Source organism: Toxotes jaculatrix, chromosome 11, assembly GCF_017976425.1.
Source record: "Toxotes jaculatrix isolate fToxJac2 chromosome 11, fToxJac2.pri, whole genome shotgun sequence".
Classification (NCBI taxonomy): Eukaryota; Metazoa; Chordata; class Actinopteri; family Toxotidae; genus Toxotes; species Toxotes jaculatrix.
Window position 1 is genome coordinate 15,638,994 of NC_054404.1, and position 27,885 is coordinate 15,666,878.

General features: G+C 40.6%; 1 protein-coding gene across 1 annotated transcript; it reads right to left on the reverse strand.

Annotated features, from left to right (window-relative positions):
• Positions 1-12,380: 12,380 nt before the first annotated feature.
• kcnk12 (potassium channel, subfamily K, member 12) lies at positions 12,381-27,876 on the reverse strand. Its single transcript, XM_041050289.1, has 2 exons — positions 27,537-27,876; positions 12,381-13,273 (listed from the first exon to the last, which is right to left on the reverse strand). The coding sequence occupies exons 1-2, from the start codon at positions 27,874-27,876 to the stop codon at positions 12,381-12,383; spliced, it is 1,233 nt and encodes a 410-aa protein (XP_040906223.1).
• Positions 27,877-27,885: the final 9 nt, after the last annotated feature.

Consider the following 27,885-nt stretch of genomic DNA (forward strand, 5'->3'; position numbering starts at 1 on the left):
ATGACTAACTGCATATGCTGCTGTCAAAGTATAGTGTAAACAAATATTGCTAAACACCAGAGATGGGCAGCCTTAACATATTCAAAACAACCAAACATCCACCCACTCATGACTTTTTGGCATGTGGTGTGTGGGTGATAGAAAGCATGGAATTAGGACAGCGTTATGAAGCCTTACACAGCAGTTATTGTGAGGAACTGTTTCAGTGAGACTTGATTTCCCATCACTAATCAATGAGTAAACTTGAACTGTAGTTGTCATGACATTGTAAGGATCCACAGGGTATGTGTATTAGACAAATAATACAGATACTGTCATGTATTGTGTGTCGTATATTTTATTTAAAACTACAACTAACAGAGTGACTTTTAGCAGAATGAAAACATTTAGCTGTGTTTGAAGTAGAACATATATAATTAAATGTCTTTTACTCTGGAGAAAACAAGGAAATTCATTTCCTTAGTAATGTGTGACAGGTCTCCAAGACAGGTCCTTCTGAAAAGCAGGCAGCTAATTAAAAAGGCCGAAATTTTGACTTATCATAGTAGGAAAAGCACAGGTGTTAATAATAGCATTACTGATGGCTCAGTTCCATTCAAGTGTCCAATAAGTCATGACAGCATGACAGTATGACAGCGAGGCTGCATGAACAATACCAGGACCCTGAAAGTGAAGCGGCTAAATGGAAATCAGATATGTTAGTTTTATTATTTACACCTGTGCTCTTTCATACAGTGATATGTTAAAATGTCTTGTGTGAAAAAGACCAATTCAGGATGAGTATGAGTATTTCGCAGCACCAGAAGAGTCATTAAGGAGAAAGCTGTGTTTGTGGGAAAGAAGCTAGCCCTCAGTGAAAAATATGACCTGAAGCATTAGTCTGGTTAACAAAAAATATTAACTCTATTCAGTAACAACCTTTTTCTTTTTATCCACGACAAGACGCTAGTAAATTTAACTCAATCTCACAGAAGAAATCTCTTCATATCATTGACATTAAAACAGGAAACTGAAATGGAAATGCAATTTTCAGCAAACCTCTCCTCTGTTATCGCTGACAAAAAAAAAAAAAAAAGCCAAACTAAAGACCATTTTTGGACTAATTAAATTCTTTCTTCAAACAATCCTCTTCATCCTTGCCTCCTTGTCTCAGCATACTGCATTTTTCTTTTCCTGCACTGCACACAAATCCTCTTTCCTGTAGCATCTGCAGTGTCCACGATGGTGTTTTGCCCAGCAGGCACATTAATAAGGCTCATGCAACAGTGTCAAGCTGTTAGAGTTAATGTGGTGAGTTTCTGCAGCCGGTGTTAACCTGTCTTTTATACTGTCAAGTGTTTCCTCACCTCTCACTCTTTTAGTACACTGCCCTGAGAGGACTGTGGCTACAAGCCAGACTGCACTATACACCGAACTCATAAAGTATTTATGTTCCAAGCACAGGCATCCTCTTAAAATACTCCATCTGAATGACCAACATTTTCAAAAGCATATGCTTGTTTGAACTGTGTCAAGTGCTTTATGAAATAAAGTGCGTAAGAAGTCTAAGGTGCAACTTTACATAACATTATGAAACGTTACATCTTGCTCTGCCCTCCCTGATGTGGCCGTCACCCGGTCAAGCAAGATTTATGTGAAAAAATACACACAGCTCATTCATTTTAATCATGACTTGTGGCTGCAAAAGAGAACATCCTTCCATCCCACCTTATTGAATGCTGCAGATTAAAAGTAACACACTGTGAATGGTCAATTATGGGATTTTTTTTTTGTACACAGAAAATTGAACCCTGTGAGAGGCAAAATATTTTCTCCCAAACAGCATGAAGCAAGCTGGACTGTACAAATAAACCTACCGCTGAAGGAATTTCTTTTCATCATTTTCTGTTCATACCAGCTAACAAAAAGAGGATGTTTAAGTCATGTAGTTGATGTTGAGATAAATCAAAATTTTATTCTGCTTCAAAACTGCAATCTTATGCTGTCTGCTGGGGCCACCAAATTGAAAAATTGTGTAGTAAAGCTAAAGTGACTGCAGATTGTCTTCATCTCTATTTTTGGGCATTTTCCAAAGTCAGAGAGACACTGCAGGTTAGAAAAAATAACCATGTAGTAAGTAGTCTGCGGGGGATACAAGTCATGAACATCGTGTTAAATACTATAATTAGCGATTATTACATGTACTGCCCCTGTGAATGTAAAATACTTCCTATATATTCTTACATATAGTATTATATTCCTAGATTCTTATTAAATCCCATACCAGGATGTGAGTGGCAGCTCAGCAGGCACCGGTTTATTGTGCCGCTGGTGTAAGTAAGGATGAGGATATATGTCAAAATCATACAGCACCTGACAGTGACGGGATCCTGTGAGTTACACTGCACCTCCACCGTCAGTGTAGGAAAGGTTGGGAAGGATTAATAAGAAACCTCTTCAAAACAGTATTATTACCGTTATACTTAATTGTGCAACCATCTTTATGGACATCTATATGGGGAAAAGAGCAAAAGCAATAAAGCTGATGAGAGAGCAGAGACTGTCTTTGAATGGCTCTTGTTCTTATTTCCATTTTCCTGCATGGCCATACCTTTACCTGTTGTTGTTATTATTATTATTATTATTATTATTATTATTATTATTATTATTATTATTATTATTATTATTATTATTTTCTTTACCTTCTTTGTTCCTCCTGGGTGTCTTTCTTCCTCTCAAAACCACTCCTGAAGCAGCACTATTCGAAAGCAGCCTCTATGGGACTCCTCTTAGCATAATGAGGAGTGCGCATCAGGCTTATGTAGAGAGCGATTCCCTGTGCACTGCTGGGACTGTACAGAGAGAGAAAACATGAAAAAAAAAACAGCTCAGCTCTTCCTCTCTTCCTTCCTTCCTCCCTCTCATCTTTTCTTCCTTGGCTGCCTAATAGGGTGACCAGATAAAGATAGGTTCTCTCTTTGTTGTTGCTCTCACTTTACACAGCATAAGACAGACTTTGTGATCACAGGGTTTCATTTTTACTTTTATTTCTGCACAGTGAAACACGGAGACCAATTAAAAGTCTTAATGCAAATGACTACTGCCAGTTTGCCTCCTCGCAGCGATCCGCTCAGTGATTTTCACGTCCCTCCACAGCTCTCTTCTGTCATTGAACCTTATTGAAAAACCATAACTGTGTAAGGTTCAGTCACAGCTTAATTCAGCTTCCTCTGGGGGAGCTGAGGTGGGGGCAGTCCCTGATAGTGGAGTGATAGTGCAGTCAGCAGATTTAACAGCAACTGCAGTATATTTCAGTTTCTTTCTCTCGACAGAGGGAAAGAGAGATCATTTGTGTAGATGTAAATGGGAAAATGAGAGAAGAGAGAGATGGAAAAAGATATTACAGTGTACAGTATATGGTCCTCTCTATGGTGCAGTATGAACAATTTTGTCTATATTTAGACGCATTGAGTTGCAGAGACTTTGCAAACAAGGTTATTTTGTGCACCCACGCAAAGAAAACATGCGAAATTTGACCATAAAGGATCAACAAACAAAAAAAATAAAACACCTGGTGTTATTTAGTTTTCCATCATCGCTAGAAGTTCGGGTCTTCTTGAGATGCACCAGGGCTGTGCAAACTGATTTGCAATTCAAAAGCAGTTTAACCACCCTCATTTTTACAATTCAATTTTTCTTTTTTTTTTTACAAGAGAATATAACTTTCAGATACAGAAATACTTTAGAGTTCATCATAATTTCAGATAATTTCTGCAAGGAACTGCAAATTTTTCTCAGGGATTTGAAGGGCTAGTCTAATGACTATTTTTATATAACTGCATTTATTAACTATAATTGTAATTAAATTAATATATTGTAATAATGCCTTTGGTGGAGTGGATGAGGTCTGTAGAATCTGGACCTTTCTTCTTGCCAAAGATGATGAAAAACCATTTAAAATTTTCTCTGTATCTGCACTTGATCTGAATCGCTGAGCTGAAAGGTTTCCTCCTCACCTCCAGCTTGATTACTATTCGTCTAACTTCATTATGCTGTGAACTGTGTGGTTTATTGCATTTAAGCAAGCTGACACTGAAGTATTTCTGCAATCGTAAACACCGCTGTTTTCTAATCTGAGGAAGAAATCACATTAAACTTCATTAGCTGAATTGGTGAGTTTCTCTTATCTATTAACCCCTCTCCTCCTCTGTCTGTCCTCCCATGGTAATTGAAAGAGCAGATGTTATAAGGTAATTGCCTCATCATTCAGACTGCTCAGCCCGTCTACATGTAAATGTCCCGTCACCACAATGACTTTTGATTTTCACACTCCAACTTGAATTCAGACACACTCGTGGTCTCTTCAGATACCGTTAAAGCGCTGCGGGCTATTTCAACACACTTCCCCATGTGCATCCTGAATAGATTAATAAAACAGAGACCACTTTGACAGCACATGAAAGGCATGTGTAAGGGAGAGGTTGCTGGGTTTAAATGGATCCTTAATGTGACTAAACGAATTATAGCCCCAGGTTAAGACATGAATATAAAGAGTATAGAGCCTGAGGATATTGAAAGCAACTGAAGCAATTAACCCCATTTTTACAGTGCTTATTGAAATGCCTAAATTTATACTGTCAACAGGTTTATGCTTTAGTCGTAGGTCAGTGCTCTGTCTCTGTAAATGTTTCAAGAGTCCTTCGTTTATCCTTCCTTAATTTCAAAGAGTCAGTGTAATACAACGTCTCATTTTATAGAGACAGAGTAAATTACTTCATAGAGCACCTACTACAGCCGCAGCTTGATACATCGTTTAATCTTCTAAGATCTGAATCTGGCTGTAAATTCTGAGAAAACATTTTAATTTTATTTGCTGCCTGATAAAAGGCAAAGGCTGATGATATATTTTTTAATGTTAATAAATCCCCAAGAAAGGACCAAAACCAGCAATGCATTATAAAGCCTCTCTCTGATTTCCCCTACCTGTCTGTGGCTCTCAGCCCCGAGCCCATTTGGTCCTCCTAAAGGCATAAATCTTTAACAGGTCAAGTTTATATACTTTCAGTTTTAAAACAGGCTAAATGATGTCAAGGACTATTTTTTTGGTGTGGATCAATACACATTTTATTTGGTGCACTATTGAGTATTTATGGCACCAGTATGGTATATGTAGAATTGACTCAAATTAAACCACAATACCAGTGTTCATCTTAATGAAGGAACACGTCAGGTCGTGAAACGACTCACTAATGTGTTTTTAATAGTTTCTGGAAGACAATGGACAATACACTATATCTGGATTTGGCTACGCAATATAAATAGGATCAGTTCATTGTTGGTTTTGATCTCTGTGGGATTTGATGATAGTAAGAAAAATATATAGACTATCATCAGCTTCAAAATTCCTTCCTGCTTTTATTCTGTCCTAAAGGCCAATGAATGTTTTTAGTTGACCATTTCTTGTCCATGGTGTAAAAAATGTAACTTACATAAGAAAACAATGTGGCTCCACACTACATTATGCTCAAGACTCTACAATCTTAAATGATTCTTTTCCACAGACCTTACTGCCACTTTAACTGTATTAATGCCTGTCACTATTCTCTCAAGGCTGATCGGACAATGTATTTAATTTGACAAGGTTTTAAGAAGACTTGATTCCCTGCAGCTTGCCATCCAGATCACTTGAGACGATCTTAAAATGAAGATAAATGACAGTTTTACCAGTGTGTGTGTAGCAGAAGTGGTGGAGTCCATTTTTTTGTCCACTCTATACATCATTTAGGTTTATCTGTCTATTTACAGAGAGAAGTTAGGATTTATCTAATTGCAGAGCGTGGGGGTGGAGATGGGGAAGTGGGGAGAAAACAGAGAAGAGATGCAGAGAAACAGTGTGAGCAGTCCTTGACGAATGGCAGGGAATCAGAGGTTTCTGCCGCAGTGAAGGAACTGAGGCACATGTCTCTGACGGCTGGACCCAGAGGAAACACTTCAGCCTGCTGCTGGAGGTTTAACTGCAGTCCTGACTCCCTGTGGGATAATCTTGCTGTTCACACTCTACCAGTGTGACATAAAGGTTTGTTTGTATGCCAAGCAAGGGAAAACAAAGAAAACATACAAGGATTTGAATTTCCCCCCTCTCATAACTGCTTAAAATCAGGAAACTCTTTTGGGTGTCAAAGCTGAATTGGATGCATTGCAGTAAAGATGGATTTGCTTTTGTGTAATTTCTTGTGGGAAATCGAGGCAGTTATTTTGCACAAGTCTGGCAACATGTAGATATTGAAGCAAAACAAAAACTCTAGCGATCAAATATGGTCCAGAATAACCGGAGGGAAAACTGCAGTCATTCTAGGTGGGTGTTAATTCCTCAGACAGCAGTGCTGGACTGTTTAATGTCTCTGCTAATAGTAGAAACCAGACTTCTTACTCAACAGAAAATTACTGATGAGTACAGACTTTGCGGCACATTTCCTCTACACGGACTCCTCTTAACCCCTGTGCAGTGAGATAATGTATGTTGTTTTTCTGCATAATTTGCTGGGATCAGACTCATTTCAATAATGAATGCAATTACAGGTTCCCCTTTATGACTAACATCCTGATCGACCCATTACTGAAAAGCCACGCTGCTTCGGTGTCCTTTGTTCAAGCCGTATGTGTTCTGGTAGAATAACGTCTGAAAGAAATACAGGGTACAGAAATGCTAATTTATCAGAGAGACACACTGAGAACCACTGTTAATCAACTGAGCATTTATGAACACAGTCAAATATAGAGCTTTTAATAAAAAAGACAGCATAAACCACTTTTGTCTCTCTTTGCTTGGAAATGTGAAGCTGAGACGCAGCACGTCTATGTCTACCATTTGGTGGTGAAATTAACTGGTGAGTATTAAGACTACAGGTACTGAGCTTTTCTGTTCCTGTTAGTTTTGCAGTTTTGCAGCATTGTTTTGGGGTACTGTGCTGGACTATTGGGTTATAGGTTGCCAGGTGTTAATGCTGTAATCATGTCAAATCAGAGTTATCAAGTTCCTGACTTGTAAAGAGTGTCCATGCCAACATCCAAGTCGTAATTATGACAAGGACACTCAGACTTTTCTGGAAGGTCTGCTATAGCCAACTTGATGCTTAAAGAAAAGTGGCTAAGAAGTAAAGTAAATAGGGATGCCTCACTTCATCCAGAGTCTGTTGTTCAATGTGTGTAATTAACCCCAAATATAATGGATATAGTGTTAAATTGTCCATAAACATTTACATTATCCATAGACATTGAAATTCTAAGTCAGACAGTAACAAGTTAGAAAATCAAGGCAGTATCAGTAAATATCAGTGTTTAATGGAACCCCTTCTTGCTTCATATAGGTTTTACTTTTAATTACATAAATATAAAAGTACAATCATTGGTATAAATGTGCAACTTGCAAACAGAATTCATTTGCATACATTAACTGGATGTTACACCACAATGCAAGCAACATGAGAAACACACCAAGTTGTAGATGTCGATGTTGATAGAGGCAAAGGCCAACATAACTGTGGATTACAGACACCTGAAGTAGCTTTTAAATTGAGATCTGTAGTAGTTTGTGGCTCCAAATCATTTGTCTTCAGAAAGAAAAAAGAACACCAGGCACACGTCCTGTTGATTTGGAAATCGAGCTCCAGCTCAAAGCCAACAATGTGACTCTTGTTACACATCAGAAGCAGCCAAGCAGAGCTGTAATACATCATCCTGTTACCAAGCCACTCAACTGTTTACCTGCCCACTGGTAACAGCCATTTCCAATGTGCTCCAGCCAAATTAACGAAAATGCATTTTGTTCCTGAAACAAGCGGCTTTAACAGCCTCAAAGTACGAAACAGTTCATGCACTCTTCCTCTGAGGGAAGTGGGGAGAGCACAGTGCTGTGTACCATACTGTGATCACAAAGAAATAATAGCTTTGCTGAATAAATGATAATGCCATTAGCACCATCAACAGCCTTCAAGATTAACACTGACAACATCCCCACTCTCCGCTTATTTCAAACAAATTGTTTTATTACGGGGCAAGTAACGTCTATGGAGCATGACATTTTAATGGAACTATTTCATATTCAAAGTGCTGTTGACTACTGAGCAGATTTTCCAGAGTGAATACAGTACAATATGTGCTGACTGGAATAAACACTGGTAGTGTTGGTTTTAACAATTAAAGATAAAATTAACACCGACAAATTTACTGCAAATCATTCAGTGCTGTGATCCAAGTCTGCTATGTTCACCCAAATTATGTACAAATAGTGTGGTCTTTAAAATTTTGCATCGTTTCAATATTCTAATATCATGTTTGATGAGAACGTGAGAGGAGTTAATTACAGCAAAACCAAAAGTCAGTGATATCACATTGAAGAGGCATTTCTGCTGATAACAAATACAAACATACAGTAAATCCTAAGACCACCTGCCTCCTCTTACAGAAGATACAGTGGACAGTGGAGCAGTTAAAACCATTGCAATCAATGGAGATCAGTTTTGCAAAATGCAAAAGGATTGTATAGTACAACACACGAGCTCTAAACACTAATCTTTTCAATAAGGAACCTTTTTGTTATATGCAAGGACTAAAGTAAGGCAATTGATTTCAAGACAGGCATGCATTTTAGGTGAGCAAACATTACTCTAAATACTATATTCAATGTCTTAAAAGCTTGATGTGTTTCAGGCCTAAGGAGATACATTTTAATGGATATTATATTGAGTCAAATAACTTCTGGGGGACTTATGTTTAGGGAAGCATTTAAGGTAACATTCACAGTCCTTTAATTCCCATTTTCAGTCTTTTACACACTGGTTTGGACACACAAATGCACACACACACACATGCTCCTTGTCAAAAGTAAGATTAAGGATACAATGCAGCTGATAGCTACAGGAGCTTTTAAAAATCAGCAAGCAATCCTGAAACCTCTGTCACTGTAACCTTAAGCTTCAGTGGGAAAATTAAGGTTCACATATAACATCATTCAGGAATCGTTATTCTAGAGATGTGCCGGCAAAATTTCCTCCAGTGGTGACATATTGCAGCAGGGGAACACCATTGAACTCAAACTACAGTATGTCATTTGCCATCACATGCCCACGCTCCTCCTTAAATGTCCCAGGGTTTAACAATTCTCTATGTCCACAGTGTCAGGGGCTAACAATCGTGTGGCAATGCATGAACCCCCCTGCAGCGGCAAGTTTCACATCCCATCACCAGTATAAGCTCACTCTGCTGCTCATGAGCCACTCTATTGGGGATTGTTAAAGGAATAAATTTACATTTTGGGAAATACATGTATTCATTAGTGTGAAACTACACCCAGCAGCCGGTTAGCTTAGTCTTGCATAAACACTAAAAATAGGGGGCAACAGCTGGATAGTCATAAAACTAGTCATTTTCCCTCTCTGTTTTTTGTATGTATTAAACATTTGAGGTATAATGTGTTAATTAGTTAACTTTAGACATGCTGCCAGGCAGATTTTATTATCTTAGGACATTAGAAAGTTAGCTTAGCATAATATAAATACTGGAAGAGCGGAGAAAAGCCTGGTTCAAAGGCTTTCTAGTTCACACATACATCTTGACATTTCACTGTTTTACAGTGTGTGTGTGCCAGACTATTTCTAGTTGTTCCAGTTGCAAGCTAACTGGTGGTGACTCCAGGAGCTTACTGGTACCAGTAAAGAATGCTTAGAAAAGCCAGTTTTTTGTAGTATAAAGACTGCCTGGCTCAGTCCAGGTAATAAAACCTTCATACCAGCTCATCTAAAACTAACAAATTAACATTTTATATCTGGTCTGTTAAATCTGTACAAACAACTGAGAGTAAAAAAATGCTTGTTGCGGTGTTACGACTAAATAGTCTGCTAAGCTAACCGGCTCCAGCTTCACATTTACTGTACAGATTGGAGAGTGGTATCAGTCTTCTCATCTGACTGTCGGCAAGGAAGCAAATATGCGTATTTCCAAAACTTTAAAATTATTCTTTAACTCCTGGAAAACCTGTGTTCACTTTGGTGAACCCTGTGTTCACTCTGTGTTCACAAATGTCCATATTTATAGAGGGTAGTTAAATTCTGAATGCTGCATCTCATCAATCTGTTGACTGATTGTTTAAGAGACATGACAGTGAGACTTCTTCAGTTGCCCACGTGTAGATATTGGAAAGCTATGTGTAGAAAAATAGATTTTAAAGAGTCCTCTGTTTTATATACATCTATCTTGTATGGCTTTACCATAATGGCATGCAGGAAAAACTAAGACAAGCCTGAAGATTTAACTACCTGAGTCATTTTCTCTATTCCTCTTGGTGAGACTGGGGAGTAAAGGAAATTATTCAGCTCTATGCTCTGCAATGATGAAAATCAATGAAGGATAGATCCAGATCTAAGTCACGCCTTATTGTAAAAGCGCTTTTTAAGATGTTCCAATGCTAAATATATATATACATTTATGGCATGTCTCATATTCACAGTGTAAGGGTGATGAGCGTGAGGAGAGAGCCGAGATCTGTAAGAAAAAGGAAGCAGGAGGGTTTTGGTGCAGCGTGTGTGAAGTGAATGCAGAGATGACAGGGGAAAAAAGAAGTGAGTGGCCTGGGACGATATTAGATGTTAAAGATGGGCGCCTGGAAAAGTTGAGCCCTTAGCTGAGAGAGGCCGTTGATTTGTATTGGGTATGAATTTGAATATGAAGGGAGTCGATTACCACTACCTCCTCTACCTCTGCTGCTGTCACCAGCCCCTCTCTCTTGTTCTCCTCCTTCATCACCATCTCCCAGACAGTTTAACTGTCAACCTCTTCTCCTCTGTCTTGCTGTTTACGAACATCAAACAACATCACTCGGCTCTAAATCACAGATGCCTTGGAAGAGATATTTACTGGCAACACTGACATTGATCGTGCAGCCTGACAGGGTAGCACCGTATCCTCCGCAAACACCCTCCATCCATTAAACCTCAGCTACACATTTACACTGAAATCAAGAGGAAAAACAGCCTCTGCAGGCTTTTGGATCATGCTTTGTTTTACAAAGAGAGGCATGTATCTGCAAAGAAGTCTCCCTTGATGAAAACGGAAAATTCCCACAAAAGATAAATCAATGCCAGTGAGAGAATCCTTTAGGGTTTTGTTTTCCACTCCAGCATCTCAGATTGACCCGGCTACTTTCAATCTGCATCATTTAGCATAATGTGCCTACGGGATGAAACCATCCATATTTTGCCTCTTCCTCCACCTCACTCCACTCCCTCAGTATTTCACTTCAAACAAACACAACCTTAATGTTCATTTTTTCATTTTACAAATCTGTCAATTTTCCTTCTGCATTCAAAAGAGTAATTAATACATTGCCAGCCTTTATCATTTGTTTTCCTTGGAAACTGCTGTAAGCTTAAAAAAGAAGAGAGAGAAAGAGTTGGAAGGTGCCTTCTTTTACCCTTTAAGTCAAAGTCTTTGGCTGCAGAAGCATGTTCTGAGCTGATAAGAAGGCCAGTTCCTCTCTCACAAGAAATTGATATTCATTCTTCAACTCTGCTCTTTTCTCCATCTTGAGCAACGGGAAATTACTGTTTGGATCCCTTTAGTGTGGCACATTTTGAAACCGCCCCTCACTACATCCCTGTCAAAATCAGCTACATCACGGCCATGCTTAGAAACTCTGCTTTGCACACTTGCCCCCAGAACTGAAGTTCATCACCTGAGGGTAAAACTTGACCCGTGTCAAGAAAGAATGGGGTTTGCACAATCAATAGAAGGTCTAGAAATGGTGCAAAAATGCATGAGCAGTATAATGCATAGTTCAGTATGTGCTATATCATTCAGTGATTACACTTGTCATGTTAATATCAGTATTCAGTATGTACATTCAAATAAAATGGCAAAACTTCCAAACAATAAAGATTGCACTGTATGCTTCCCTTGGCTTCTTCACAACTGAACATTTCAGGCGTATACATCTGATACATTGAGCATGTATAACAGACTGTTTCCTCTGCAAACTAACACTGATATTTAAGAGACTTTCCATGATTTGTTCTGGGTTGGGTTTGAGGTTGATGAAATGGGTGATGGGTGGTCCCCATGCTTCCAGATCAACTTACGTTTTTCTTTTGTTGACTCTGTGGGTCTCTCTTCATGCCATCATCATCAAATCATCGCTAAAACCATCACCATCATTGCCTATATTATCACCACAGGCTTGTAATTCCAAAAGTATCCAGAAAAGTCTTATGTTTCATGCATAACAAGTTAAACTGGCAATCCATTTCAAAAGCCTTGTTTTTTTTTCTATGGCGATCAACCTTGGGGTTTCTTACACACTATGAGAAGAAAGAACTCCCATACTTTGTTTCCTGTTTCACTGTTGTCCTCTACCTGGAGTTACTCGTCTCTGCCAGCCTGTTGTTCATGATACCAAGGGCGCCAACTCCTCCAGAAAATCCATTATGGCGTGAGCTACCACAGACTGTCCTGGGATATCCGTTGGCCGACTCAGAGAGCTGCTTCTGCATGATGGCCAGCGACACCTTGTTAGAGGCTGCCAGGTCTTTCATAGAGATCATCTCCCCTGATAGTCTGCGTCCCTCAGTGTCACTATCACAAGGTCCATCTGAGTCAGCCGGCTGGCCAAACCGACCCTGGCGACCCTTGGAACCTGGACGGATGGCATTGCGTCTGCCCAGGAAGGCATTGGCCTTATTGCAGCGCTGGCAAAACAAGCAGCTCATTTTCTCCAGCATCCAGTTGAGCACCTGCTTGATGACAATAGAGATGACATTAAAGAGCGAGTAGATGCAGCACACACCCATTAGCATGAAGAGGAAGTTGGCCACCCTGTAGAGGCTTTGGTATTCGTAAGCCGCGCTCTGGCTGCTGACAAAGTCCCCAAAGCCGATGGTGCTGAAGGTGACAAAGCAGAAGTAAAGCGAGTCTAAGTAAGCCCAACCCTCCACGGGCGTGTACATGGCGGATGCACAGCAGGAGATAGTGATGGCTGACAGGCCAAGAATCAGCATCACATGGTACACAGAGGGCTTCCAGCCTGGGAGGGAGTACGCTGAAAAGTCATGACGGATGCCCGGTGGGAGTAGACCACTGTTTCTGATTCTCCGCTCCCTCACAGCCTTCATCACCACAGCCAACAGTGTAATGATGCGCTCCAAGAAAAGGTTAAAGAAGAGGATGGTGGCAGCACAGCCCAGAAGCCCATAAAAGATCAGGAACACCTTGCCTGCAATTGTCACAGGAGTTGTCATCCCAAAACCTGCAGAGACAGAGGAGCGATATCAGACAGTAATTCTCCTAAGTGAGGCCAAAAACTTATTTTCACCTACAAGATGTCTTCAGGTTCCTCACAAGAAATGATCTGTCTGGATTGCGACAAGGGAAGTGGTGCATGAAAGCAAAACAAGCTCAAGTCTAAATGAGGGTTTTAGGCTTAAATCTTATTTCTAAACATTTGTGCCAGTAATGAAAAAATATGTAAAGGCGAGGACTAAGTGGAATGTACACAAGTGACATGCAGAAAATACTGCATAGTAATTTGTGTTGATGCTGACACAAGACTGTAAGCTTCCCCTGGAAGATGAGTGTATGTAAAGTCATATTAACGAGAGGATTTAAAAAAAAAAAGCAACAATGGGATAATTAAAAAAAACAATGTTTTGCATTGCAAATGAAGATTTATGTTGTAAAGTAAGAGAGAATGAGAGAAAATAAATAATGCACTAATCTGAAACCAGCATCACAATTTTTAGATGTAGAACAAAATAAAAGTGAACCCTGTGTGTAAACCCTGTACAATTAAAAACAATAAAAAGAATGTTATTTGCATTAATTCAGGAACTTTAAATACTACACAGTTGAGTTGGTATTAAAGTACTTTTGCATTGTGTAAAGCCAATTGATATTGTATGTACAGCATAAGTATTTATATAGTATTTGCTATAATGTTTATTGCTGTTGATGGGCCTGAAAAGTCTAGGACATGGGGGTTATACTGAGGGGAAGAGGATGCAAAATAAGCTTAGGTAAGCCCTCTGAATATAATTTTTTTTTCAGGGCTGTGTGGTTTGGCTTCCTGCTATCTTCTGATTTCTGAGTAAATTAGACTGAGTGTTCAAGCTGAGGAAGGGGTTATAAGAGGAGAGGAGAGGAGAGGAGAGGAGAGGAGAGGAGAGGAGAGGATGTTTATGGATTCTGCTGCATGTTGAAGGAGCACTTCTCAACCTCAAGGAGTGTCACAGGTGCAGCTCTGACTTTGTAGCTGCAGTGCAGCCCTGATGATAACATTTGCTGTTGAGTGTGTGGGTATGAGTTTACTATTCTTTCTTTTTAGGTCAATTAATTATATACATTCTACGAGCACTTTAACTTCAAGAAGACTTCCACTACCTCCAAAGAGGAGGTGTATAAATGAATGTCTGTACACAATTTCATGGCAATACATCCTGTGGTTGTTGAAGTATTTCAGACCAAAGTGCTGGACCAACAGACTCACAGGGACCAATACTGCCATGCCACTCACATTGTGTATTACAAGTATCATACATTCAGATTCCTCCTGGGACCCATTTGTTGGGTCCCATTCCAGACCGGGAAACACTGGTTTATAGTATAATTGATTTCATCAGTGCACAACATCAATGTTTGATCAATAATATGTAATATGTAGAAAATAGGCAGCAAATGTACACATATATGCATTTGCCAGTATGAGACTTGTTACACATGCACTACACATCTACTGACACATAATTTTTCTTTTCGAAATTTTCTGTCTTGTATGTGTAGATCATATGATTATTTGTTTGCACACATACAGTACTCATACTTGAATCCCAGGGCCACTGTGAACACATACAGTTAAACACAGACACAGTGTCATGCCTCTTATCCACAGAAGAGCAGATGGTATATTTGTCAACAAATAAAATCGTGCTGAAAGATCAACCAGTTCACTTCCCGGCCAAGGTTAACTGATTCTTTCATCATGGCTATCCTCAATTTCAGTCTTCTCGGAGCATTAGGGCAGCGCTTTTCTACCAGCTCGTATATAACCATCCTTGTCAGGTAATAAATGACATCAATATCTAGCCAATACTTCCTTTATGATACCCAAAATGGCTTTTTTGACCTTATCTCTCGCAATGAAAACCACTCTCATGAGGGTTTGCTGTTGACATGCCGGGTCGTTTAGATCAACACTGATTGATACAGATTGTTTTTTAGAGACAAGAGGAAATGTAACCCCCACGTGTCCACACATGTACACGCACCTGATGGCCTCACACACACAGAAATAGACTTGTGTAGGTTTTTCATCAGACATTGAATTATCTGGCTTTTTCAAAGATAGTGACAGAGTTCAGAAACAGACAGTGAGGCTAACGGGAAAGTAAGGGGCAGTGATTATCCGAATTAAGCCCTTCAGTGAAATCCTATTTTACTGTTTCGTTGTTAATTAATTAGCAGCCCAAGTCTCTGTAACCCAACTGAATCATGGGGAAAACAGATTACATCTTCTCGGCGCGCGCAGAGACAGTCTTCTGCACCATCTCTCATTACCAAGTAAATTACCTAAGAAAGGAAAAGGCACCAGGCATCGATTCAGTGTAGCATTTCAGAGCCATTACTCCAGACTACTGTGTCAAGACGCATTAGGGAAAACAGAACAATAATAGAAAGCAAAGGACAGGCAAGCTGAAACCAAAGATGGAAACACTGTGTGGCTTTATTCACAAAGACCTCTTCATTTATACTTTAAAATCTCTTAATTAAATGTTACGAATGAAGTCACCAGTCCAGACCAATGATCCTGCTGCTGACCTCGGTGAACACTTTAATCTTTCCACTCTTTCCAAACCAGGATGAGTCATTTAATTCAGCAGAACTTGATAAGGCAGGAAATCATATGTGTGCTAATCCAATTCAATCAGAGCCCTGGGAGAATATTTATTCATTAACATTAAATAAAGTATGCTCAACTCTACATAGAAAATGATGTTATGCTCTAATGGCTAATGATGCTTGCACACATAATTACACAGTAGAGATTCAACCAGAGGGAACATGATGGAAATGGTGCCATTAGTATCCATTAATTTACCATTTGACAGTTTTAAGAGAAGAAGAAGAAGAAGAAGAAGAAGAAGAAGAAGAAGAAGAAGAAGATGCTCTAATGGTTATCAGACTGTGGGGAAATAAAATGGGGTAAAGACAAAAATAGATTGTTAGTGGACTGTAGTGATTTTACAGTTCAGGTCAGCTCTTATCACCAGTGGTCGACTTTAAATCACATGTGCTCAGGGGCGATCAGAGAGCTGACACAATTTAGACAGAGCAGCTCTCATTACAGGCCAATGGCAAGTTACAATGGCTCATTAAGTTGTGTAGTAAAGTCAGGACCTAAATAGCACAAATTACTTAGAGTGTTGCTAATTGAAGTATTGATGGACCTCATGAATGCCCTGCATTTCATTCACTACACTTAGCAGACCACTCATCTCTGAACAGTAATCAATCATCAAATTTTACACCAAAGAGGCACGCAGAGTGAAGAAAAACTGTACAACATCTATGAAACCCAACAGGTATTTCATTATCTGGAGGGTCCACAGCACAAAGGCTCAAATAGCGGCTATTATATAAGTGCTCTGTTCAAACTCTACTCAGATCAACTTTTCCCTGCCAAGATGTTGAACTGCTATTCTCTGGCTGTTTGTGCATCAAAACAATGAACCAGTACAAAATTTTCACCAATAAGGTTTTAAAGATGATCACCACAGAGTTGTAGTATAAATCAGAATCATCATCAGAAAAGCTTTTCTCATCCCCGCCGGGGAATTGCTTTGTTACAACGGCTCAACGCCCAGTTAGTGTTGAATTGAGTACAAACCTTACTTATTTGTTGCTAGATGCTTTTTTGAAAACAATAACCAAGAAAACTCCCTGGGTGTATATATAGCATGGACTTAGACTGCCATAGCACGGTTTTTGGTCGTAGCAGGCAGCCATTTTCAGCAAAACCGCTCTAAAAGCCCATTGTACACTACCTGCCCAGCACCACATGGCAAACTGACAAAGTTATCGACTAGTGGAGCATTTAGCAGCCAAAGAAAATTCCCTCAGGAGTCAGTGGAAAACAAACAGAAGTAAGCAGAGAGGGACTATTGAACTCACATTCATCAGGTGGCCAATAGCATGACTCCAAATGAAGGGTAATGCCACTCTGTGTCTGCTTGTTGTGTAACGTTTCTGCAGCTGCTAGCTAGTAGGTTTACTATATCAGCTAAAAAGGTGATAATATGTGTTGTATTTACAGTTCATTACAGTTTGTTTCTGCTGCAACTAAGTGACCAAATAAAAATTGTAGGCTTAAAAATCTGTCACAAAAATGTTTTAAAAATCTCCATAATCTCCTGAAACAGCAGACCACTGTACTTTTCAAAAAAATGTTACCTAAGCTGGAGTAAATAGTATCATTATAATGTCATTGGGGCAATTTTAAGCCACTATTGAGTATTTACAGCAGAAGCATAACATACAGAGCTGACTCAAAATAAATTACAGTGCCCATGTTCATCTAAATGAAGAAACATGTCATCCAGTACAACGGTCTGGCTCACTGATGTATTTTTAATAGTTTGTGGACAACAGTAGAAGTAAATGGCACAGAGGAATTAGATATAACAGACTTTGGCTACACACACACAACATGTAAGTATAATAAATTGGTTTTGGTGATTTCATGGGATTTAACTTGATTTGTTAAAATGGCAGTTTAAGTGCATAATTTCTAAAAGTAAACATCTGTGAACAGTCCGAATGGAAAATAGGATACATTATTTAATTGTCAGTTAGAAAGGAAATAATATTTTTAGAACTTGGTATGTGTAGTAGACTTACTGCAGTTTTCAAAGAGTTCACCTTGGAGCTTATGGCATATTTGGTCAAAGCCCACTTGACACCTTTTACAAAACAAAGAATCCTGAAAAAGGTATATTGATTCATTTTACCGGGAAAAAGCCTCACAAGGCCAACGATCAGAAAGCCGAGCACATTTCAGTCTCATGTTTGAGAAGTCAGCATTTAGTGAGTGTGAGTTCAGCTGATAATTGAGAGAATTAATGTGCAAAAGCCAAGGAAGTACACAGCATAGAGGAAGTATAGTACAAAGCCAGTTAAAGTGGGCCAAATGGAGATCCTAATGGATACCCACATGAGAATAAAGGGTGTTTGAATGATGAACATGAAGGACATTTCTAAGTATCACTGAGTCTGAAGGTCAGTGTGTCATTGACGACAACATCCCGGCACAAAGCTCCCCGTAGGCCTGAAAATGGACCCAAAGATTCATTATGTGACTGTTTTGCAAACCAAAAATCAAATCTTTGCCTCCCATTGCCTCCCCATGTCCTCAGTTAATGAACTTAAAAACAAGCTCCCAGTCAAACCAACTGCGTCCCACTAGTGGGAATAGTCGTAAATTGGTCTGATAAGAGCGGCAGCAGAGAACGCCACGCATGCCCGTCCCTCTGATGACTGTGTTTCTGTGACGAACAGGAAATCATTAGTCACGGGGCGGCATGGTGGGGGTCTGCAGAGAGGACAGAGGGCTGAGGAAGCAGCAACATGGCCAGACCTGAGACATCATCACCACACCATCTGCTGAGGAGCTGCCAGGATTACTGGCAGACAGGGTAATAATAGGAATATTCACACTATGCTGAGTTTTTCAAAAAGCAAATGAAAGAATAGGCCACACACATGCCAAGTCTAGTTTGCGACCTGTGCACTGCACGCACAAATTAAACAAGGGCTTTAAGATTATTAATAAAACACCCAAAGTCTACACATACTACAATATTCTATGGGGCCATGAAGCAAAATAACGTGACTTTGAATTTGACACCCAGCTCACCCACACACAGGCGAAGCATTGATAATGGAGCGTTGTGTGCTATACATGGTTGCACAATAATTAGAAATTATGGACTGAGGCGATCATAATGAAATATGTATCTAAGAGTCATTGACACTGGTCGATACAGACATGAACAAGAGTAACAGCTCAGATAGATACACACTATTGGAAGCCACAAGGTAACACAAAGCTGGTCAATGAAACACAACCTTAAATACCTTCTTTTTCTGATTTTGTGATTCATTTGGTTCCTTCTTAACTGATCCGAGTCTAGTGTTTTAAATTGTGTCTCACTGCTTAACTCGCTAGCAAAGAGGGCCAGGAGGATTGACGAGTCCGCCGCCGTCTGTATCGATTTGTTGTCAAAAAAAAATCTGCTGCACCGACTTTGGATCAGAGCCAAACTTTTATTCTTTTCTTTCTTCAGTTTTTTTTTTCCATCTGTTTTCCATCTTCACAGAATTTTAAAAGCAAGAAACGAACAGAGCCTGTTATCATGCAGTTTCACAGATAAGGAAGATGGGGCTTCAATAAGCAAAATTAAAATTAAGAGTCATGTGGCTTCATTGTTCATCTGCAAACTGGAACAGAGATTTTGTCCTTTCATGTGACTGAGGAGTCATTCTCTCATCAGATTAATAGCTTCCCCCTGATGGATCTAGAGGCTATGTCCTTGTGTTATTATCTTGTACTATATGCACAGTCAATGTTTGAATAAAAGCTTAGCTACATGAAGCCCTCTTGTATTATTCCCCAGAGTAAACACACCTGTTTAGGTGGAGCTTTTGAAACACTATCACCCTCAGATCAGTGTGATAAGCCTCCATGTTCAGCACAACAGATAATACAGATTTGGTGCTCGTACGGTATCATGGTAACGCTACATTAAGTGTACTGTATGTCTTTCCAAGCTGCTTCAGATTTGGAGGCATCACATGAAAACAGTCAGATCAGGTGCCAGCAGGAAATCAACGCTTGAGGTTCTGCAGACCTTCGATTAAATGGTTTTTCATTAACGCTAATGTGAAAGCACAAGTCCCTGAAATTTAAGGTGGCGCAAAAACCAAATTTCCCGTCAGGGGACTGCAAAGTTACTGACAGCTGCAATAATGATCTTGGACCGTACATAGAGAAACCACAGCAAAGTGTCTCAGAGAAATAATGAGGCAATGCTCTGTTGCTTGCAATTAAAAGATGTTTTACTTTCTATTAACTGAGTGTGCCCACTATGAGTTTGAGACTGTCTGATTCTGCCAGACGCTGTCGGTCCAGAGGCAGCTGAATAATTTGCGAATGCTGACATGAGGACAAAATAAATACAACACATTCAGCTATGTGCGATCCTGGTGTTTTCCAGGGAGAGCAGTGGATTCACTGAGAAGCTCACATGGTTTTACTCAAAGAACATTATTCTCTAGATAAAGAAGGCTCAGGAGCGTGGTCTCCTCCAATTCAAACAGATTATATTCAAAGACTGATCATGAGTGGCTCACACTATGTTACTTATTTTCAACCATATCTAGTGTTTGAATTGGATGTAATTTCTCTCCACAACAGATGGACTGTAAAAGTGTAACATGCATTATCCATGACTCCCAGCAGCCCATGCTGCTGCCCATGATCTCAGGCTCGAGGGATGACACAGTGCTCTGTTATTTTATTTAGTTTGTAATCTAATCGTCATGACCAACCATCTCACTGGTTCAAGGTCATAATCAAAATTCACATGTGCCTCTTCTTAGTTACACTGTTATTGTGTTTGAGAGAATTTTGATGACTCACAAATCTGATGTTCAATCTATTGATTTTACATTTAATGCTATTGCAGTTTTGTTTGCATTGAGCCGTTTGAAAGATGCACTGTCGCAGCATGTCCTCCTGTCCCTCTCTGCTCTCACACAAGCAGCCCCTCCTTCACACAAAGAGGCCAATGGACAGCTTCCAAATCACGTTGTTTGCCAACTTGCTGTTAGCTTATTAACATTGGTAACTATGTATGACCCCAAGATGCAGACAAATGTTCCACTGGTGAAGAGGCTGGAATTGCTATGCAGCGTTTCTGTGACATGGTGACATTTTGCCACCGCAAAACGTGTGTGTCTTGTTTTACTGCATCAAAGGTTGCCAACCATCCAAAAGTTTAGAGAAAGAGACTTTTCTGCTTATGGGGAAAGTTTAAAAGCTCATAGCTGCAAGTCAGCATTCACAGCAGCACCAGTGCAAATTGGGTTGTCACTGACACTGATGGTGATCAAAATATGAACACCAGGATAAAATGTGAAATGGTTATCGAAATTAGCAGGTCAGAGGACTGCGGGGTGCAAAGAGCACACAGACTTTATCCTCTCTTTTTCTTACCGGTGCAAAGAGCAGAATCAGTGAAATGCTAATCAGTTTGAGGAGGAGGAAGGCCAACAAATCTGCTGTGTCCTCTAAAATGATCTTGGTATCACTGGGCCATGATGATTTGAGTTTGTGAGTTACTGTATGTAGGCGAGTACACGCCTTAGCAAGTCAGGGCAGATTTATGACCCCCTGTGACCGAGCGCAGAGGTGTGTATAGAAATCCTCTACAGCAGCAGTTAACTAAGATGGGGATTTATTAAAGCCTGTGCTCCTCAGTAGGTTTGCCCTACACACACACACACACACACACACACACACACATTATTCTTAATTTTTCAATTAATAAGTTATAGGTCTGTTTACCAGTTCACATCCATTAGGGCCACAGGATGAACTGTGATCACTTTAATGGCCCCTGATGTTTTTTTAATTGTCTACTAATAATTTGGTCATTAATCAGATACCTGTGAAACGACATTCCCATCTGCCTCAGCTATACTTTGTATTTATTGGTAACTGGCAAATTTTAGCATCTAAAATGCTAAGCTAAGATGGTGAACACATCGGTATGTTAGCGCTGTCACTGTAAACATGATAGCATTTAGCTCATCGCTGTGAATATAGAGCCACACAGAGAGCTGGCTTGGCTGAAGACAGTTTTGTTTGACGAACGAAAAAAGAAGCACAACTCTGTTATTATTGGTCATTGTAAATTACATATCTGTTTAGGTGTCCTTTAAGCTCCAGTATTTGGATATTTACTTAACGTGGTACTCACAGTCTGTTTCCAGGTGTTTGGGAGTACTATTGCATATGCACAAAAAAAGTTGTATAAATCTGTTTTCTGAAGCATGGTCATTTTTTTTGGATGTTAATATGAAAATACTGATTAGTGGAGCTTTAAGGCAGAAATTAGGTGTATTACACAACACCTAGAATAATGTAGACACAGTCTTATGGATATTCTATGCAGCAGTGGTGCAGTTCAGCTCCATCTCCTCACTGAGATTGGCGGCACTTTTTTGTGCTGAGCATACGGGCTGCACACAATCTAAAGACAGCCCCAGTGCCTTTCATGTCACTGAAGGCACTCTTTTTTTTTCAATTTTTAACAGTGACATTTCCTCTGACTCTGTGAATTCACACAGCAGCCCAGGAGATCTAAAGAGAAGAGAGGGGGGAAAAGATGGCAGCAGACACTAGGTAGAGAACACCGAGTCACGCTGACCAACTTCAAATGGCTCGGTAAAGTGATCCTCATCTTATTATATAATGTACTGCTTGTGCAATATGAGCAGCTTCTATTTTATAACACAATTACAATGTTGTTCTACAGAAAGAGTATAGGAGATCAAAATGATCGAATGAATGAATCCAAATAAATGAGTGTAGTTATGAACAGGGGAGCAAAGTAGTTAGCTTTGAGACTGATGTAAGACACGAGTCAACACTGTGCGGGACAGTCTAGCAACAGCGCTGAAGTGGGAGACAGAAGGCACGAACAAGTCTGAAACGTCGCTGTGCACCGATGAATCTGCTTTCACAGATTGCAAGCCTTTCCCACCCACCTCCAGAAAGCACATTCATAACATACACAGTAGCAACAACACAGATGGTTTTGTCCCAGCGAGGCAGCACCGAGCAGTTAATCTAAATAAGAACACGACATCAAAACAAAAACACAGACTGCCTTCAGGAATCCACTTCAGTCGATCATGTGACATTTCACACTGCTTAAATGCCAAATGCACGCTCCGCCAGAATGAGGTGACATTGCCTTGTAACCTCAAAGACACGTGAATTACAAGGCGCCACACGGTACAGTACAGAGAACAAATTCAGTTTGCAGTCCATTTCCAGATACACTTGGTCAGGCAGGTGTGTAATCACAAGTGTGCCAAGAAGACAAGGAAGACAATGACTAACCCATTAGGTCTAATTGTTTACTTACACTGCAGAGTACGAATTGTGCAAGAGGACATGGGTAATCATCATTTTTCTAAATCTTTCCTTGTGATCATGACATAACAAGCTTTTAGTTATTTGGAGTTGGCAAAATAGGAACTAAATAGAATGCCTGAGTGTGTTTGTGTGATCTCCAGTGATTAACTTTTGATCACAGCAAAAAAATGCTTTTTAAATCGAGAACACAGGATAATTATTTTGTAATATCAAGAATGCAAAACCCGATTAATAATTACCTGAATGTCTGGCCTCTCTGGCCTTTTGTAGTGAAGGGATTAGGACAGATCCAATTTATCCTTAACGGGAATCTGTAGTCTCCCCGCTGAACATGCAACATCTGTTTCTCTAAATTTGGCAGGGTGCAGCTTCACATAATGTTCCAAAGGGTGATTGGCCTGATGTAGGAGCTATAAAATTCAAACTTTGCACATAAACTTGACATCCCAAACGCATCTGGATAAAAGTCCAAGTCTGCATAGTTGGAAGACATGCTTTTTGGCGCTGTGTCTTGGATTTTAAAATCTTAACTGACTGTCCTGGCAGTGTTAGTATGGTGTTATAAGACTCAATATTTCAAACTCAGAAGTGCTGTCTCAGAAACTACTGCCACAATTTTGGCAAATTTGAAAGGAGGTCACATTAACATTCTGTCCTCTGAGGTTAAAAACTATATATTTATCAATTTGATGAGGGTGCTAAGGTCAAATGTCAGACTATGACAGACTCTCAGCTTCAGGGTTGGGGTGTTTTGATCCATTTATTACAGAAATGTTGATTAGTGTGGCTTTAAGCTAAATTTTGAGGTATGTGCAATCCAATGCAACACTGCAAACTGCAACACAGAAAATACTATAGAGCTGCTTCAGCACCTCTCTCACAGAGTCAACATAAGCTCTACATTTATAGTATAAGCCAAAGGCATTAGTCTAATCAGGCTGCTTTGTTTTAAGGATCCCATTTCAGTCAGCGGTTTGTGATGGAAGAGGTTATGTCTGTCCTGGTGTATACTGAGGGAAGAGCACACTGTCATGTTGCTGCAGCACAGCTCTATACAACCCCTGGTTTTACAGGATTTCATCTTCTCTTAACTCCTTCTGCCTCTGACATTTCTCCTCATTTTGCAAGCTGTGGACTGCATTGAGGTTAACTCAGCCCTCATTTAAGGGAAAAAAACTGCATAAGGGTTTTCTGCTGTTTGTTAAACTCTGAGTGGGTGGATATGAGCGTGATGGAGCAAGAAGCTGCAGTGGCTGCCAGGGGCAAGAAGAGACAGGACCGAATCTATATCCCCAGGAATAAATAGCCCAGAACATAACCCAAACCTGCAGCAGATTGTTATGCGGAAAACTGCCGGATAACTAACTGCCCTATCTGGCCTGTCCCACTCAGTCTCAACAAGTTTAAAAGCCATCACTAAGCACACTTGATTTTCAGACAAGTGTTCACCCTGTTAGCTTTTCAAAACTGACAAAGCATTTCTCCATAATGTCATTGCAGCAGCTTACAATGAGGCGTACAGGCCCACGAATGGCTACAGGGAGCTGTCCTAATTGGCGGCCAGTCGTCAGCTATCAATCAGCCTTGAGGGTTATAAATAACTTTTGATATTAATAAATATTCTGTTTACAGAGCAGACTCTTGTGCCCTCTTTAATGAGCATGCAAACAGTGAAGCTGTGTCTGAATATGTAGGGCAGGACAACACAACCAAGAGTTGGATGCTGACAAAAACAAACTCTTTCATCCATGTCTACAAGATGAGACAAATGAAAAAACAAGACCGAGAGTCTACAGCCGTGCCAGCAGCTCTGTGAGGCTGTATTCAGACTCACAGGGGTGCTTTGAACTCGATGTTAATGTCAATAAGCTAACATGGAGACTGGACTCAAAGATGGCCCCAACTCACTTTTATGAAGATTTGCTCGTCAAACATAAAAGCCAAAAAAATTTGCTAGCTTCTGCGTTTGAGTCCCAGTTGTGCAGCTCACTGCACTTGTGCATCAGTGTTTCACATGTTCCCACAAGCCCCATAGACTTTACATCAGGATGATGTCACACAAAGAAAACCGCTTTTCTAGACTCTGTGAAAATGTTACAAATATAAAACCTCCATAGATTAAAAACTAATAATTGATCTGGTTTGCAGTTTGAGGTGCTCTGTTAAGAGTTTTACAGATGTATCTTACATGATGGTGGTCTATGGGGAAAATGCTTTTTGAGCCTATGACTGAGAATTACAGAACAGCGAGGAGAGTTTATTTTTCTCATTTTCCCATTTTCAAGGTCAAGAATGGCTGTTGTATATACCAAATTTGAACACCTACAATTTTATGAAAATTAGGCAACTCCATCTGTCGAGTGATTTGTTCAAAATTTTCTAAGCACCTATGAGTGGGCTTTGTGATGATATTGTTTTCATTAAAAAAAAACTGTACAGACCTAGAGAAAAACATTAAATAGCTGATTTTGTTGCATATGTTTAGACCAAGTTTAAGAAAAAGCGGCTTTGCACTTTTCTATATATTGTGTTTCCTGCAGCATTTCCTGAAATTGTGAAACAACACACCGAGTGCAGAGCTAATGGCCAGTGAACCTGGCTGAAACAGTGGGTAAACAAGTGCCTCGAGTGGCCACAGCCTCACTTTCATTCTTCAAAGCGATATTGTGGAGGCACATCAAGGGGAGCAAAGTGTCACTGCTGATTTGAAGCCTCTGCCACAGCAGAGTCAGAGGTGGGAAGTGTTTGGGAGGAGTGTCTAGAGCGCGCAGGGGGATGCCTCTCTGATAAAGAGTTGTGTGGGGAGGCCTCCAAATCCCTTTTTATATCACCGGTTCACAAGCATGCAGAAAAAGTAGCACAGAAGCCCGAGGGGTGGGGGGGAATGAAGATCAAAGCGAGATGGAAATCCAGACAGAAATACATGCGAGTAAATGAAACAGACAAATACTGTAGGGAGAAACTCAACATCACCCCCCCACCCCCCCACCCCCAAGCAGCTGAGTCAGTTCAGTTTATATGATCAGCTTGTCGGGGGAAGACTGCGCCGCTGCATGACAAGTGGAGCACAAAGGATTTCAACCTGCCACAGACATGTACACAAACACATCTGCTGTGGTTCCCTCCTGTGACCGGGTGAGCTGAGTGCACGGGCTCCCTGAGAGATCTGCGTTTGTGTCTCTATGTGAGAGCAGACGGTGGAGGAGCCAGTAAAGCTCTCCCGACAGGTGTAGAGTAAATAAAGTTCTGACAGGTTCTCTCTGCTCACACAGATCCAATTCTCTCTGTGCAACCATACACAGCCATCAGTTTCCCCCCCCCCCCCAACCACCACCACCACTCTTTTCAATTAAGAGGAGATGCCGGGGGTATCACAGTATATATGTGTGTCTTTGTGTGTTGAGGGCAAGGTCAGAGATAGACAGCTGCTGTCAGCTCAAATTATTACCTGGAGTGTGATCATTTTCTTGCTCATCCATTCACACTCACTCCCTCACTGTATGCTGTGGGACCTCTCTAGCTGTTGTGGGGACAGGAGGGGGGGTGAGCGGTGTAGAGTGAGTTTCAGAGCCATCAGGCATGCAGTGCACCACACCACTGGGCCTCAGGATACCCTGCGAGGAACACTTGCTCTTTTCTGACCTATCGCACAGTAAATGTTAAACGAGGGGGAGCAGACGGGGCTTCTCATTGACATTCCTTTTGGTTTGAATGGAAATGTGGCAAAAAAAAAAAGAAAAGAAACGACTGCACCCATGGGTGCTGTCCTATAGCCAGGGATGAGTGTGCCGTTCCAAATGGCAGGCGAGTCAGATGTCGCCCCTATTGCCAAAGTCTCTCGCAGCCAAAATGTAACACATGACTAGAGAGAAAAAAAATGTTAATCTGTTACTCTGTATGTAAGCCAGAGGAAAGAAAGCAGCCTAAAGGGACGGCAGCTCCAGTCCTTTTGACACCCAGGCTGTCAGGAATGATATTATTATTTAGCAAACAGAAGCCACATTATTATTAACCAATCACCATTGTATTTGTCTGGACTGTGGCTTCATCAGGTCATGGGGTCCCAAATTTAATCATCATTCAGACTCTCCTTCCTACTGAAAAGATCTGTCTGAATGGTGTGAGCTGATTGCTATGCATTCTTGGGCTTTAATATTTATAAGGTTTAATTTGGGCTTGGAATGCATGGGGGAAAAAATACACGTTTTTCAACGAGTATTTAGAGGACACCATGCCTGCAGCCAAATGGACGCAAAGGTCATGGAAACCAGTGTATGCTGCATGGATTACCCACCTATAGTCGACACCACAGTTCCAACAAAATAAAAAGCCCCTGTAAAATCCCATCGTGGCCTCAGAGCATCAGCCCGGATCCCGGCGGCGATGGCAGCCTCGTACTCCCGCAGGAAGGAGTTGAGGTCCTGCAGGCTGATGTTGAAGGTCTCACTGAAGTTGAGGAGCGTCCCGTTCCAGCGGCCGTGAGCCCGCAGCTCCGAGGGCCTCTCTATGGCCGAGAAGACCGCAGCGCCGCACAGCAGGTACAGTATGATGAGGATGGCGAGCAGAACGAAGCGGCCGTTGTCCTCGTTGAAGTGCAGGGAGCGGCAGCCTTGCAGTCGCTGGCCAGGCATCATCCAAATTTC

Bases quoted from the DNA above. Each gene is read 5' to 3' on its own strand.
- kcnk12 (XM_041050289.1), bottom strand. From the start codon at position 27,876: ATGATGCCTGGCCAGCGACTGCAAGGCTGCCGCTCCCTGCACTTCAAC. The intron at 13,274-27,536 runs GTGGGTAATCCA...CTGTCTCTGCAG, and splicing joins AACTGTGGTGTCGACTATAG to GTTTTGGGATGACAACTCCT.